At 38.5% G+C, this 14,287-nt stretch overlaps 1 protein-coding gene across 3 annotated transcripts in view; it reads left to right on the top strand.

The window, feature by feature from the left end:
- The window catches only part of LOC134352908 (interleukin-13 receptor subunit alpha-1-like), a 63,038-nt gene that overhangs the window by 17,280 nt on the left and 31,471 nt on the right, over positions 1–14,287 (top strand). For all 3 annotated transcript variants that reach the window (XR_010019500.1, XM_063060511.1, XM_063060512.1), the window contains exons 4-5: positions 5,667–5,787; positions 5,865–6,049. Coding sequence is in view for 2 of the 3 variants with exons in the window: in XM_063060511.1 (XP_062916581.1) it covers positions 5,667–5,787; positions 5,865–6,049 (306 nt within the window). In the remaining variant the exon portion in view is untranslated. The remainder of the gene's footprint in view (positions 1–5,666; positions 5,788–5,864; positions 6,050–14,287) is intronic.

Below are 14,287 nucleotides of genomic sequence, written 5' to 3'. Positions count from 1 at the left end.
ACTATTGAAGGGAACTTGTCTGATAGTTGGTGATGACCTAACAATTCATAGAAAGGTGCTGCATGAAAACAGGCCCTTCAGCCCACTGAATCCATGCTGACTATCAACTCTCCATGTACGCTAATCGTACTTTAATCCCATTTTAGGCTCCCCACATTCCCATCAACTTGTGTAGATTCTAACACTCAGCACTTTACAGCACAAAAATTAACCCACATGACTTTAGGATGTGAGAGGAAACCAGGCCAAGCAAAGGAAATCCATGTGATCACAGGGAAAACAGTGCATAACATAAAAAGTGTAAGTTACAATAAAAACTAAATAATTAAATAGTGCAATAGTGTAAGATGATGCTGACGGACCATTCAGAAATCTGATGGCGGAGGGGAAGAAGCTGTTCCAAAAGCATTGAGTTTGTGTCTTCGGGCTCCTGTACCTCATCCCTGATGTTGGTAACAAGAAGAGGGCATGGTGAGGGTTGAAGCCGCCTTTTGAAGATGTCCTCAACAGTGCGGAGGCTTGTGGCTATGATGAAGCGGCTGAGGCTCCAACCCTCAGCAGCCTCTTTTGATCCCGTGCATTGGAGCCTCCACGCCAACATTGCAACCAAGTCACTGGAGCTGTAGGCCAGTAGGTCTCTGAGTGGTTCTCTGTGCTGCTTCTGGCTCCACTGGCTGTAACATTGTCAGAGAGGAATTGTTTGTTCTCCAGAGCAAGGCTCCTACCCTTGGGGCTTCCTATTGCCCCTTTCCCGCCCCCCCCCCTCACTGTGGAGTGAGAGGGAATTAATTTCATCCAGAGCCAAATCTGAGCCAGAGGGTTTGCAGGGAGAAAGGTACAAATACAGCAGAGAAAATGGGGATCATTAAAGAGTCAGGGGTGAGGGTACAGGGTGTACAATAGTATGGGGGGATGAGAGAGAGGGTAGGATAGATGGGTTTAGTGTTTGGGGTGTGTTCTTTGATGGGACTGATAGATGGAAAGGATGTTAGTTGGGATGTGCAATTAATTATCATGATGTTATTGGCCATATACTAATTGGGTCAGGTTGTAATAGGCTTTAGGGTTAGGGTCTATGATGGACAAATCAAACATAGATTAGGTAACTGCTTTATAGAGCACTGTCATTCAGTCCACAAAGGTAAAACAGGAAGTGCCAGTCGTCTTCACTTTAATTCTCCATCCACAACAGTCAATTGGTCTGTGGCCTCCTGCACTGTTCCAAAGAGAATCAAGATAGGCTTGGAGAACCTTGCCTTCTATCTGACCATGTTGCAGCTTATGGGCACATTACCTGACATTGTTGAATAGAATATTTTGCATTTTCCATTTGTTTATGAATAGGACAGCTATTTTATTTGTTTTGTTGTCTGTAACTTTAACCATTTTTCTCTCTGGCACAGCAATTGCTGGGCATTTCCAACAATCTCCTTTGGATTTGGGGTTAAGCAACTTCTCTCACCTGTGTCTGTCTCATTAATCTATTAAAACAACACTACATAACCATCATGGTAGTTTATAACTACAGAGTAAGACGATAAGCGAGTTCTAATAAAACGTTTTTGATGTGAAGCTGTGACTGTGTTGCTCTCTCCTAAATGTTGCAGGACAGACAGGAGTATTTCCTGCATTTTCTGTTGTTTTATTCACGTTTCCAATGGTTTTCAGAATCAAAGGACCTGTTTAATTCATCTGCCACCTCCAAGTATTCTCTTATTAATTACAAGTATCTGACTTTATAGGACCAACTCCTTTAATTCTTCTGTCTCTTAAGTATTTATAAGAATTCTAATCATCTGTTTTTCTTTAAATTTGTCTTGATTTATCCTGCCATCTGTATATTTTTTCTTTCTTATTTACCTTTAACGTTAAGGATACAGCTTAAGACTTGCTCATTTTTGAAGTTGCTGTTGTCATACTTGTGTAACAGGACTGTTTTCCTCAGCTAATCAGCCCAAGCCAGAATGTTGCTTAGGTCTTGCCACATCTAGCATGTCCTCTTTCATCATCTGGCCAGTTACAAATGGAACCGACCAGTGTACAATTAAGGAAATGTTATTGCACCAACAAGTGCACTACTACTAGAGGGGGAGGTAAGAACTATCTGAAGATCACTGGGTTTGAGATATTGCCCTGAGCAGTGTTCTGGGCTGGCATGATTGTCTTCCAATAGCCACGGCCAGCTTCCAATCAAATGCTTAGTGCTGTCCATTCTCTTTAATTTTGCCAAGAGTAATTGATCGAATGCTGCCTAGGGTCAAAGGGTGGAATATATATATCTTTTTATTCAGCTCTGGTTTCTGTACTTGCAGTGGTATATGAGGTGAACAATCTATAGAGTAAAAGAGAGATGGGGCCTTTAACCCACCTACTCCACACTGATTGTCAACCACCCATTCACACTAATCTTGCCCAAGCTCATAATTCATTGTCTCTGCATTCCCATCATCTTTCCCAAGACTTTACAATGGCCAGTTACCTTACTAACTTGCACATCCTTGTGATGTGGGAGAAGATGAGGACACCTCATGGAAGAAGCTGCATACTGCACATACCCGAGGTTGGGATTGAACACACCTCTCGGGAACTGTGATGCAGAAGCTCCACTGCTGTGGCCACCCATGGTTTTGGAAAGCCTTTGACTTTGTACCTTTTACCCATGCACTAGGGTCTGCTGTTAGCAGATGCTGGGATGTGCATGTCCTTCGTCCTTAACTCTGCACCTCTGTTCTGAGATGGATATGGTAAAGCAGCAGAACTTTGATTATACAAGCCCTTCTATCTGTGCAATGTCTACTCTTTGTACAGATGTCTGTAGTCCTACATCGTAACACTGATAGACTGATTCATCATTTTTGCCATTTTAAATAAAAAGTCAAAATATAACTTGCAAATTCTGGAAATCTGCAATAAAAACAAAGTGTGGGGAACACTCAGCAGGTTGGGCAGCGTCTGCAGAGAGAGAAGGAGAGTTATGTTTCAGATAGTGCTACTCTTTCTGGAGAATGTAGAACTGTTGCATCATCACCATCTCAAAGCTGCTCAATTTGAATGCGCACTCTTGCATTAGCTGAGAGAGTGAAATGTGCCAATCATCAGCTTTCCCACTTCATGGCTGAACTGATGCGGTGTTGTCTAATGTTGAGGCTGCTTAGTGGCCCCTCCCCAGCTTCCCAAATGCAGACTCCCTACCTGAGACCAGACCAAATCAGACCAAGGCAGAACATGAAAGATGCCTAAAATATATGACCTATTTATTTGTTTCAGTTAGTTTGTTTGTTTGCTGAGTTGAGGTTTACAAATCAATCTATAAATCCCAGCAACTAACATCAAAGTAAATTTATTACTGAAGTACATACCTGACACCATATATTACTCTAGGATTTTCTTGTGGGCATTTACAGTTAATATAAAGAAACACAGCAGAATCAATGAAAAACCACACACAAAGTTGGACAAACGGCCAGAGTGCAAATGACAACAAATTAAGCAAATACAAAAAGAACAAAATAATAATAATAATAATACATAAGTAATATTGAGAGCATGAGTTGTAGACTCCTTGAAAATGATTCTGTAGGTTGTGGAATCAGTTCAGTGTTGGGGTAAGTGAATCTAGCCATGCTGGTTCCGGAACCTAATGGTTAAGGCATAATAATTGTTCATGAGCTCGGTGATATAGGACCCAAGGCACTTGTTACCTCCTTCCTGATGGCAGCAGCAAGAAGAACACATTTCTTGGCTGATCAGGTCTTTAATGCTGATGCTGCTTTCCTGCTATAGTGCTTCTTGCAGATGTGCTCAATGTGGGGTGGGGTGGTGGGATGGGCTTCACCTGTGATGGACTGGGCTGTATTCACTACCTTTTGTCTGACTTTCCATTCAAGAGTATTGGTGTTGGAGTACCTAACTCTGCTACAATTAGTCAGTATACCCTCCACCCTGCACCTATAGAAATTTCTCAGAGTTTTAGATGACATGCTGAATTTTCGCTAACCCCTAGGAAAGGAAAGGTGCTGCCATGCCTTCCTTGTAAAATGACGCTTACGAGCGAGACCCAGAACCAATTCCTTGAAATGGTAACACTGCGTAATTCAAAGTTGCTGACCCTCTCCAACTTTGATCCCCCGATGAGGACTGGCTCGTGAACCTCCAGTTTCCTCCTCCTGCGGTCAATAATCAATTATTTGGCTTTGCTGATGTTGAGAGCGAGGTCATTGTTGTGGCACCAGTCAGCCAGGTTTTCAATCCCACTCCTATATACTGATTCATCACCACCTTTGATTTGGCCAATGATAGCAGTGTTGACAGCAAACTTAAATAAGCTGTACTTGGCCTCATATCATACGTATAAAGTTGGTAGAGCAGGGGACTTTGCTGCATCTGTGCTGATGATGATTGTGGAAGAGATATTGTTCCCAATCTGAACAGAAAATCCAAAATAAAAACAAAGTGTGGAGAACACTCAGCAGGTCAGGCAGCGTCTGCAGAGAGAGATGGAGAGTTATGTTTCAGATAAAGCTACTCTTTCTGAATGACATTCCATTCGATTCTGTTTCTGGTGTTCCCACATCTCACTTTAAAGAATCTTTATCTTGTTGTTCATGCTCTCGTTATTTATTGCTATTTATTTATATTTACATTTGCACAGCTGTTCATTGATCCTGTTTATAGTTACTGTTTTATAGAATTGCTGAGTATGTCCACAGGAAAAAGAATCTCAGGGTTGTATGTGCTGACATGTATGTACATAAACTTTACTTTAAACTTTGAACTGACTGAGGTCAGCACGTGAGGAAATCATGGATCTAATTACATAAGGAGGTGTTGAGGCCTAGGCCTTGGAACTTATTGGTTAGGTTTGAAGCGATGATAGTGTTGAATACTGATCTGTAGTCAATGAAGATCATCCTGATGTATGCATCTTCACTGTCCAGATGTTCCAGGACTGAGTGAAGAGGCAATGAAATGGCATCTGCTGTTGACCTGTTGTGACGGTAGACAAATTGGAGCATGTGCTAGAATCAGGAACAATGTCAGATAGAAATACAGCAGAGAAACAGGCCCTTTGATCCATCACATCCCTTCTGAGTGTCAAAAGTTCATTGTCATTAGTCCTATTTACCGGCACTTGGCCTATAGCATTCTATTCCTTGGCAATACAAGTGCTTGTGTGCTGCCTTCTTAAATGCTAGGAGAGTTTCTGCATCCACCACCTACCAGGATATGTGTTCCACGTTGCAACCATCTTCTGTTATTTCAAAAATTATTTTTTTTATAAAAAAATCATATATACAAGATAAACAGCGCATGGCTTTCTTTACATTTGTGGTGTTGTCAAGTCTATATATGAGCAGTGTTTTCAAGTTAATACTTTCTACATACAAAGCAAGATGCCATTCCTTGGGTGTTGGCAGGGTTATTACACAGAGACTGCAGTCATTTGTATGGAGGGAGGGGAGACGAAATCCTCGTCAGATTGACTCTGGGCCTCTTTCCCTCTTGCCCTAAACCTGTGCCTGATACAGTTTGTGTTGAAGTTCAGGTTGATAAATCTACCTGTGGGTTCTATGATAAGTTGATGTTTTGGTGGGAGAGTAAGCAAGAGATATTATTCCTGATTGGTAATCAAATCTAATTTCTGATATTTGCATTTTTTTTTGTAGGTGACAATAACACCGTCGTCACAAACTTTACCTGCTTTTACTACAACTTTGAATATGTAAATTGTACTTGGACTCCTGGAAGCATGGCACCTCCTGACACGATCTATACATTCCATTACTGGTAATTGATTGTTGAGTCACTTAATCTGCTGTATGCGTTGTGTATATTGGAACTAAACATGCCTTATAATCTTGCAGGCAAAAAAAGATGGACCCTATTCAGAACTGCACGGAATACATGTTGGAAAACGGCAAGCACGTAGGTTGCCAAATTTCAAGTAACCAGTTCAATGACGAGAAGGATTTGAATATTCAAGTTTCAGGAAGAAGTGCCACTGCAAAGATAAAACCCTTCTTCTACAAACTGGAATGCCGTGCCTTTGGTATGTCACCAATTCCATGCTATTGACACCAGTCTTAACAAGTTATGTCTGATTCCATTTGTGAAAGCTGGAATGTGACCAGGGAATATTTGTAATTGGATTTCTATTTTCAAGCTAAGGCTTCTTCACCAGCAGTAATGCACAGTACTGCTCCTCGAACAGGTTTTGCACCCTAGTTATTGAAAGTAACCTACAGGTTAGACAGCAACACACACAAAATGCTGGTGGAACGCAGCAGGCCAGGCAGCACCTATAGGAAGAAGTACAGTCGATGTCTCGGGTCGAGACCCTTCATCAGGACTAACGGAAAAAAGAGATAGTAAGAGATTTGAGAGGCGGAGGGGGAGACCTGAAATGATAGCAGAAGACAGGAGGGGGAGGGATGGAGCTAAGAGCTGGGAAGTTGATTGGGTGAATGAACAGGGGCTGGCCTGAGGTCCAGTCTGCTCCAATTCATAAGTAAATGAAAGTTGAGCTGATTGAGTTAAGTGTTTGATTTTTTTGAAATAAAATTAAGTTAGTCAAAATAGTGCTGCAACAGTTAGTATCTCAGCACCAGATGTGCAGGTTCAATGCCAACCTCTGGCACTGTCCCTCTCTGGAATTTTCATGTGGACTTTCCCTGGGTGCTCTAGTTTCATCCTCATGACCTACTAATGAGCTAATTAACTGCTGTAAATTGCCCCTCTAGTTAGGTTAATGGCAAAAAACTGCAAAAATGGGGAGTTGGTGGGCAATTGTGTGAAGGAATAAAATGCATGTGTACAGGGAAATAAGGGTGGGATGGAATCTGTAAGCTTCTCTGCTGATTGGCCTCACTCTGGAGGTAGAAGTCAGAATCCATTCTCTTTTCACTTGTGCTGCTTTGTCAAAGGAGAATAGGTTCTCATGAAACACCAAAGTGACTTTCTGTTGCATTATGCAGGGACAATGCAGTTTCTGGAAGCAATGTACTAGTATACAATCCAAACAAGAAAAACATACAAATTACAATTTTTTACACAATCTCTGTTGCGTGTGTCCTCCCACTCTGCATTTTGCAGCCCTTGCATTCTTACGGTCTAACTGATTCTTGTTTACAGTTTATCCCTGTGGTCACACCATCAGAGAAATTCTCCTCACCCCACCCTTCTTTTGTCTCCTTTGATCTGAAAATCCTTTCTGTTTCTGGAGTTTCCTTCCAAATGTGCAGCCTGAGCCTGTGTAGCATTTTCTGGTTTTGCTCTGCTGCAACAGGGGAAGGGTTTAATGCTGCACAAACATTAATCTGTCTGCCTTTAAATCTCTCTGATCTTGGCAATTATTTTATGTCAATATTTAATGCAGGAAATTAGCAGTCACTGTTATTGCTGAACTTCCCCAATTGCTAACATCACACTAACAGATAACAATTGGTGCACAGGAAACTGCAGGATAAAACCCGAGATAAAACTGTTGGACACTCTTGGTAGGTCACAACACAGACTCTGCACCCTGCTCTTTTGAAACCTCACATACAGCTGCAGGGATTTTATATTTTGTTTAGATCTAGTAGGTGTGATGTGGAGAGATACAGTACAGAAATAGGCTCTTCTGCATACGGTACATTTCTATAGCCATTCTGTACCTAACACATGTTATTCTCATCAAATTGCACACCCCCACCCAGATTCTACCCCTCATCTACATACAATGGGGCAAATAGTAGCAGCCGATTAATCTGCCAACCCACATGTGGGAAAGAACATTGTTCAGTTACCGGAAGAACAAGCAAACTTTACCCAGACAGCACCCAAAGCCAGGATTGAATACATTGGTGGTGAGTCACCAAGTCATTGGAGGTGTGAGACAGGGCTCGACCAGCTATAGCACTGTTGCCTTTTGCTCCTTCTTTTTGTTTTGTCTTAAGGTATTAATTTTGAATTCCTCATTATTATTGCCTTCTTGGTTCCTATTGTGTAGGCAAGTACAAAAACTTGTTTTACACAGATTATCTTTTGTCTACAAAGAACAGCTTCATCCTCAGTTTTGTTGCTGTAACTGTAGTTCCACATCTCAAGTCCTCATGGTCTTCTGCAAATGTGTTCAGAATTGAACATGATTCTGGAGAGAGGGTTGAACTGACATTACATACAGGAGTAGGAAGACTTCCTTTCGTACTTTGTATCTCTTTATAAAACTCTATGCCCATTTCCTTAATGCGCTGCTACCTTCAAAACCTACTTCTTGCTTGCTTTAAGTAAATGATATAGAAACATAGAAACATAGAAAATAGATACAGGAGCAGGCCATTCGGCCCTTCGAGCCTGCACCGCCATTTATTATGATCTTGGCTGATCATCCAACTCAGAACCCCGCCCCAGCCTTCCCTCCATACCCCCTGATCCCCGTAGCCACAAGGGCCATATCTAACTCCCTCTTAAATATAGCCAATGAACTGACCTCAACTGTTTCCTGTGGCAGAGAATTCCGCAGATTCACCACTCTCTGTGTGAAGAAGTTTTTCCTCATCTCAGTCCTAAAAGGCTTCCCCTTTATCCTCAAACTGTGACCCCTCGTTCTGGACTTCCCCAACATCGGGAACAATATTCCTGCATCTAGCCTGTCCAATCCCTTTAGGATTTTATACGTTTCAATCAGATCCCCCCTCAATCTTCTAAATTCCAATGAGTACAAGCCCAGTTCATCCAGTCTTTCTTTCTTTTTAAATCTTTTTATTGAGTAAGTATACAAAAAAGGTAAGCCATATAAACATTAATACAATGTTAAAGTATAATAAAATTCCAAAAGATAATAATACCAAAAAGAAAATACTACAATGTAATTTAAGCATAAGAAACCAAGATAACGTAATAGTATACTAAATTTTATATATATCAATGGAAAAAAAAAGAAAAAAAAACCCCCAAAAAAAACCCACCGTGCAGCTAACTAAAAGCAAGGCAAAGCAATGGGCTAACTTGAAACCAAACAGAGTTAAACTTAAAATCACGTCCTCAATCCCGACCTCCATTAAAACAGTGAAAAAAAAACAAGAAGGGTAAATATTACATTAAATGAAAATATCGAATAAAAGGCCCCCAAATCTGTTCAAATTTAAATGAAGAATCATAAAGGTTACTTCTAATTTTCTCCAAATTCAAACATAAAATCGTCTGAGAAAACCAAAAAAAGGTAGTTGGAGCATTAAGCTCTTTCCAATGTTGTAAAATACATCTTTTCGCCATTAAAGTAAGAAATGCAATCATTCTACGGGCTGAAGGGGAAAGATTACTAGAAATTTTAGGTAGTCCAAAGATAGCAGTAATAGGGTGAGGAGAGATATCTATATTTAATACCTTAGAAATAATATTGAAAATATCTCTCCAAAAAGTTTCCAAAGTAGGGCAAGACCAAAACATATGAGTTAAAGAGGCTATCTGCCCCGAACATCTATCACAGAAAGGATTAATATGCGAGTAAAAACGCGCTAACTTATCTTTGGACATATGTGCTCTATGAACCACTTTAAATTGAATTAGGGAATGTTTAGCACAAATAGAGGAAGTATTAACTAATTGTAAAATCTGCGCCCAATCATCCACAGAAATGGTAAGCCCCAATTCCTGTTCCCAATCTACCCTAATCTTATCAAATGGAGCTTTCCTAAGTTTCATAATAATATTATAAATCATAGCCGATGCACCTTTCTGACATGGATTAAGGTTAATTATCGAATCTAAAATATATATAGGAGGAAGCATTGGAAAGGAAGAAAGTATAGTACTTAGGAAATTTCTAACTTGTAAATATCTAAAAAAATGTATTCTTGATAAGTTATATTTATTAGATAATTGTTCAAAAGACATAAGGGAACCATCTAAAAATAAATCCAGAAACCGTAAAATACCCTTAGTCTTCCAAGTTTGAAAAGCGCGATCCGTAAAAGAGGGAGGAAAAAATATGTTACCTAAAATAGGAATCGCTAACCCGAATTGATTAAGATCAAAAAATTTTCTGAATTGAAACCAAATGCGCAAAGCATATTTAACTATCGGGTTAGAGACCTGCTTAAGGCGTTTCGAATCAAAAGGAAGAGAGGAACCTAAAATAGAACCAAGTGTATAACCCTGAACAGATTGTAATTCCAATGCTACCCATTTAGGTATAGATAGTATGTCCCGGTCAAGTAACCAAAATTTCATATGTCGAATATTAATAGCCCAATAATAAAATCTAAAGTTAGGTAATGCTAAACCTCCATCTCTCTTAGCTTTCTGTAAATGTATTTTACCCAGTCTCGGATTCTTATTCTGCCAAATAAATGAAGAAATTTTAGAGTCAACTTTATCAAAAAAAGATTTAGGAACGAAAATTGGTAATGCCTGAAACACATATAAAAATTTTGGCAAAAAAAACATCTTAACTGCATTAATACGACCAATCAAAGTTAAATATAAGGGAAACCATTTAGATGAAAGTTGAGTAATATGGTCTATTAATGGTAAAAAGTTAGTCTTAAATAAATCTTTATGTTTACAAGTAATTTTAATCCCAAGATATGAAAAGTAATTATTGATCAATTTAAATGGAAATTTATAATATAAGGGAAGATGTTTATTAATCGGAAAAAGTTCACTCTTACTAAGATTTAATTTATAACCTGAGAAAAGACCAAATTGTGTTAATAACTCTAAAACAGCAGGAATGGATCTCTCAGGATTAGAAATATATAAAAGTAAATCATCAGCATAGAGTGATAATTTATGGGACTTTAATCCCCGAGTTATCCCAGTAATATTTGAAGATTCTCGAATAGCAATTGCAAGAGGTTCTAATGCAATATCAAATAATAGGGGACTAAGAGGACAGCCTTGTCGAGTACCACGAAAGAGAGGAAAAAAAGGTGAGTTTAAAGAGTTAGTACGAACCGAGGCTACAGGGGAGTGATATAACAGTTTAATCCAGGATATAAATTTCAAGCTAAAATTAAACATTTCAAGCACCTTAAATAAATAAGGCCATTCTACTCTATCAAAAGCTTTCTCGGCATCTAAAGAAATAACATACTCAGGAACATTTTGTGAGGGAGTATAAACGATATTTAACAATGTACGAATATTATAAAAAGAGTAACGACCTTTAATAAAACCCGTTTGGTCTTCCGAAATAATAGAAGGAAGTACTTTTTCTAGTCTATTTGCTAATAACTTAGAAAAAACTTTAGAATCAACATTTAATAAAGATATTGGTCTATAAGATGCACATTGAGCAGGGTCTTTATCCTTCTTTAGTATTAAAGAAATTGATGCTCTATTAAAAGATTCCGGAAGTTTACCAAGTTTCAAAGAAGCCTCAAAAACCTTATAGAGCCAAGGAATCAATAAAGAAGCAAAACATTTATAAAATTCAACGGTAAACCCATCAGGGCCAGGAGCTTTCCCCAGATTCATAGAAAAAATAACATTCTTAATCTCATCCATTGTAATGGAAGTATCTAATAAAGAAGACATATCCTGTGAAATCTGAGGGAAGTCTAACTTATCTAAAAAATCATTCATATATTTAGAATCTCGAGGAGACTCTGATTGATATAAAGAAGAATAAAAATCACAAAAGGTTTGATTAATCCCCACATGATCCAATATCAATCGATCATTTTGGTTATAAATCTGATTGATTTGAGATTTAACATAATTAGATTTCAATTGATTAGCCAGCAGCTTGCCAATTTTATCACTGTGAACATAAAAATCACTTCTTGTTTTCTTTAATTGGTTTACAATCGAGGACGAGAGTAGTAAACTGTGTTCCATTTGAAGTTCAGTTCTTTGTTTGTATAGCTCCTCAGAAGGAGCCATAACATATTTCTTATCAATTTCTTTAATCTTGTCCACAATTGCCATCTCCTCCTGCTTCTGTTTCTTCCTCAAAGCAACGGAATACGAAATAATCTGACCCCGAATATAGGCTTTAAAAGTGTCCCAAAGAGTGTTAACCGAAATATCTTCTGTATGGTTAATTGTAAAAAAAAGCTCAATCTGTTCATTCATAAAATTAACAAAGTCCGAGTCCTGAAGCAACAGCGAATTAAAACGCCATTGTCTATTGTTTGGTATATTGGCCATAATTTTAATAGAAAGCTTAAGTGGAGCATGATCCGAAATGGTTATAGAATCATAATCACATTTAATCACTGAAGGAATGAGACGAGAATCAATGAAAAAATAATCAATTCTTGAATAGGAATGATGAACATGTGAAAAGAAGGAAAAATCTTTTTCCTGAGGATGCAGAAAACGCCAAATGTCCGTCGACCCAGAATCAGAATGGAAAAAATTAATCAAATTTGCAGATTTATTAGGTAAAGTCCGTAAAGGAGCCGAACGGTCCAAAGCTGGAGATAAACAGGTATTAAGATCTCCGCCCCAAATCAATGAAAACTCGTTCAAATTCGGAAACTGATCAAACAATGATTTATAAAATTCCGGACAATCCATATTAGGAGCATAAACATTAACCAAAACTACTTTTTTATTAAATAGTAAACCACTAACCAATAAAAATCTACCATTTGGATCAGAGATAGTATCCTGTTGTATAAAAGTAACTGAGGAATCTATAAAAATAGAGACGCCTCGAATCTTAGCATTAGAGTTCGAATGAAATTGTTGTCCCTTCCAGAATTTGAAAAAACGTAGTCTGTCCCCTCTCCGTACATGGGTCTCTTGTAAAAATAAAATTTGTGCTTTAAGTCTCCGGAACACTTTAAAAACTTTTTTCCTTTTAATAGGATGATTAAGACCATTAGTATTCCAGGAGACAAAATTAATAATAGACTCCATAAATCCTAAAGTCAACCCACAACAAGGAGGATTGACAATAGGCGCGACCCACAAACCCGGAGAGGAAACAGAACATACAAAAGATACCGGGGAAAAGAACGCAACCAGTACTTCAATAATGTATATAGCCCAAAGAGAAACAAACTAAAATGTGAAGCCCCTCCCACCACCCCCCACCCCAAGACCCCAAGGCAAAATCTAAAGCAGAGAGACCCGCCAGAAAGAAGCAAGCGCTAAAACTACCCCCATGACTTCCAGTATACGCTCCCTAAAAAAAAGGTATAAATATGAAAAGGATCAGCTAATTGTAAAACAGTAAAAAAAAAAGTAAAAAAAAGTTAGCTCAATTAAAATACACACAGAACAGAACAAAAGCCGGAAAATATATATTAAGAAAAAAACCACAATAAACCTCAAACTCATGAATAGACACAGCAACAAAAAAAAAGGATTATTAACATAAAGTGATTATAAAAAGCAAAACAGAATAAAATTAAAAAAAAAACTACAAAATTTAAGGCCGCACAGGAAATACGTAAGATGACAAAAGGGAAGTAACCACCCAGAATCCCCTGGGAAAAGAAAGAAATGACGCAGTTAAAAAAAAGTTTAGCAGCCATATTAAGAAATCAAAAGTAAACTTTTCTGCCCAAATAGGGCACAGAAAAGTTAAAACCAACCAATTCACAGCCTCCGATCAACGGAGATAATTAAAAAAAAAGGCAATTAAGATGTTGAAGATGAAAGTTGATCCAGATAACTCTGGGCATCCGATGGAGAATCAAAAAAACGAAGGGCTCCATCTAACATGCGAATCCTTAGACGTGCAGGGTACAGCAGCGCTGGTCTTAAATCCATCTTATAGAATTCCGACATCACGGATCTGTAACGGACCCGTTGGTCCCAGATTGGTTTACTGAAATCTTCCACGAATCGGAACTTAAGATCCGAAAAATCAATGAAACCTTTAGATCGAGCGAATCGAAACAGTCTCTCCTTGTCTTGAAAGTAATGAAAACGTAAGATAACATGCCTAGGTCTATCTGACCTAGACGAGTATGATGGGATTCTGTGAACACGATCCAGTAGCGGTGGTTGGTCAGGAAATACAGTAGGGAATGCATCTTTTAAAAGTTGAGAGAAATATTTCATGGGGTTGTTGGCTTCAACAGCTTCCCTTACGCCAATCATTCGTAAATTCTGCCGTCGCATTCTAGATTCCAAGTCAGAGTTTTTAAAAGTCAAAAAGTCAAGTTTCTTCTTCATTACATTAATTGTTTCTTCGATTTTCCCCATCTTAAGCTCACTTTGTTGCGCGAATTTTTGAAGATCAGATATAGCCGACTGATGTTCCGCAATACATGTTTGCATCTTATCAATTAAATCGGCAATTTTCTGGAAATTAGTTGAGATTTCCGTATGAATCAGGTCTTTA

Source organism: Mobula hypostoma, chromosome 10 (genome assembly GCF_963921235.1).
Source record: "Mobula hypostoma chromosome 10, sMobHyp1.1, whole genome shotgun sequence".
In the NCBI taxonomy this organism is placed as follows: Eukaryota; Metazoa; Chordata; class Chondrichthyes; order Myliobatiformes; family Myliobatidae; genus Mobula; species Mobula hypostoma.
Note: the sequence above shows the minus strand (reverse complement) of the source record. Positions and strands in the feature narration are given on the sequence as shown.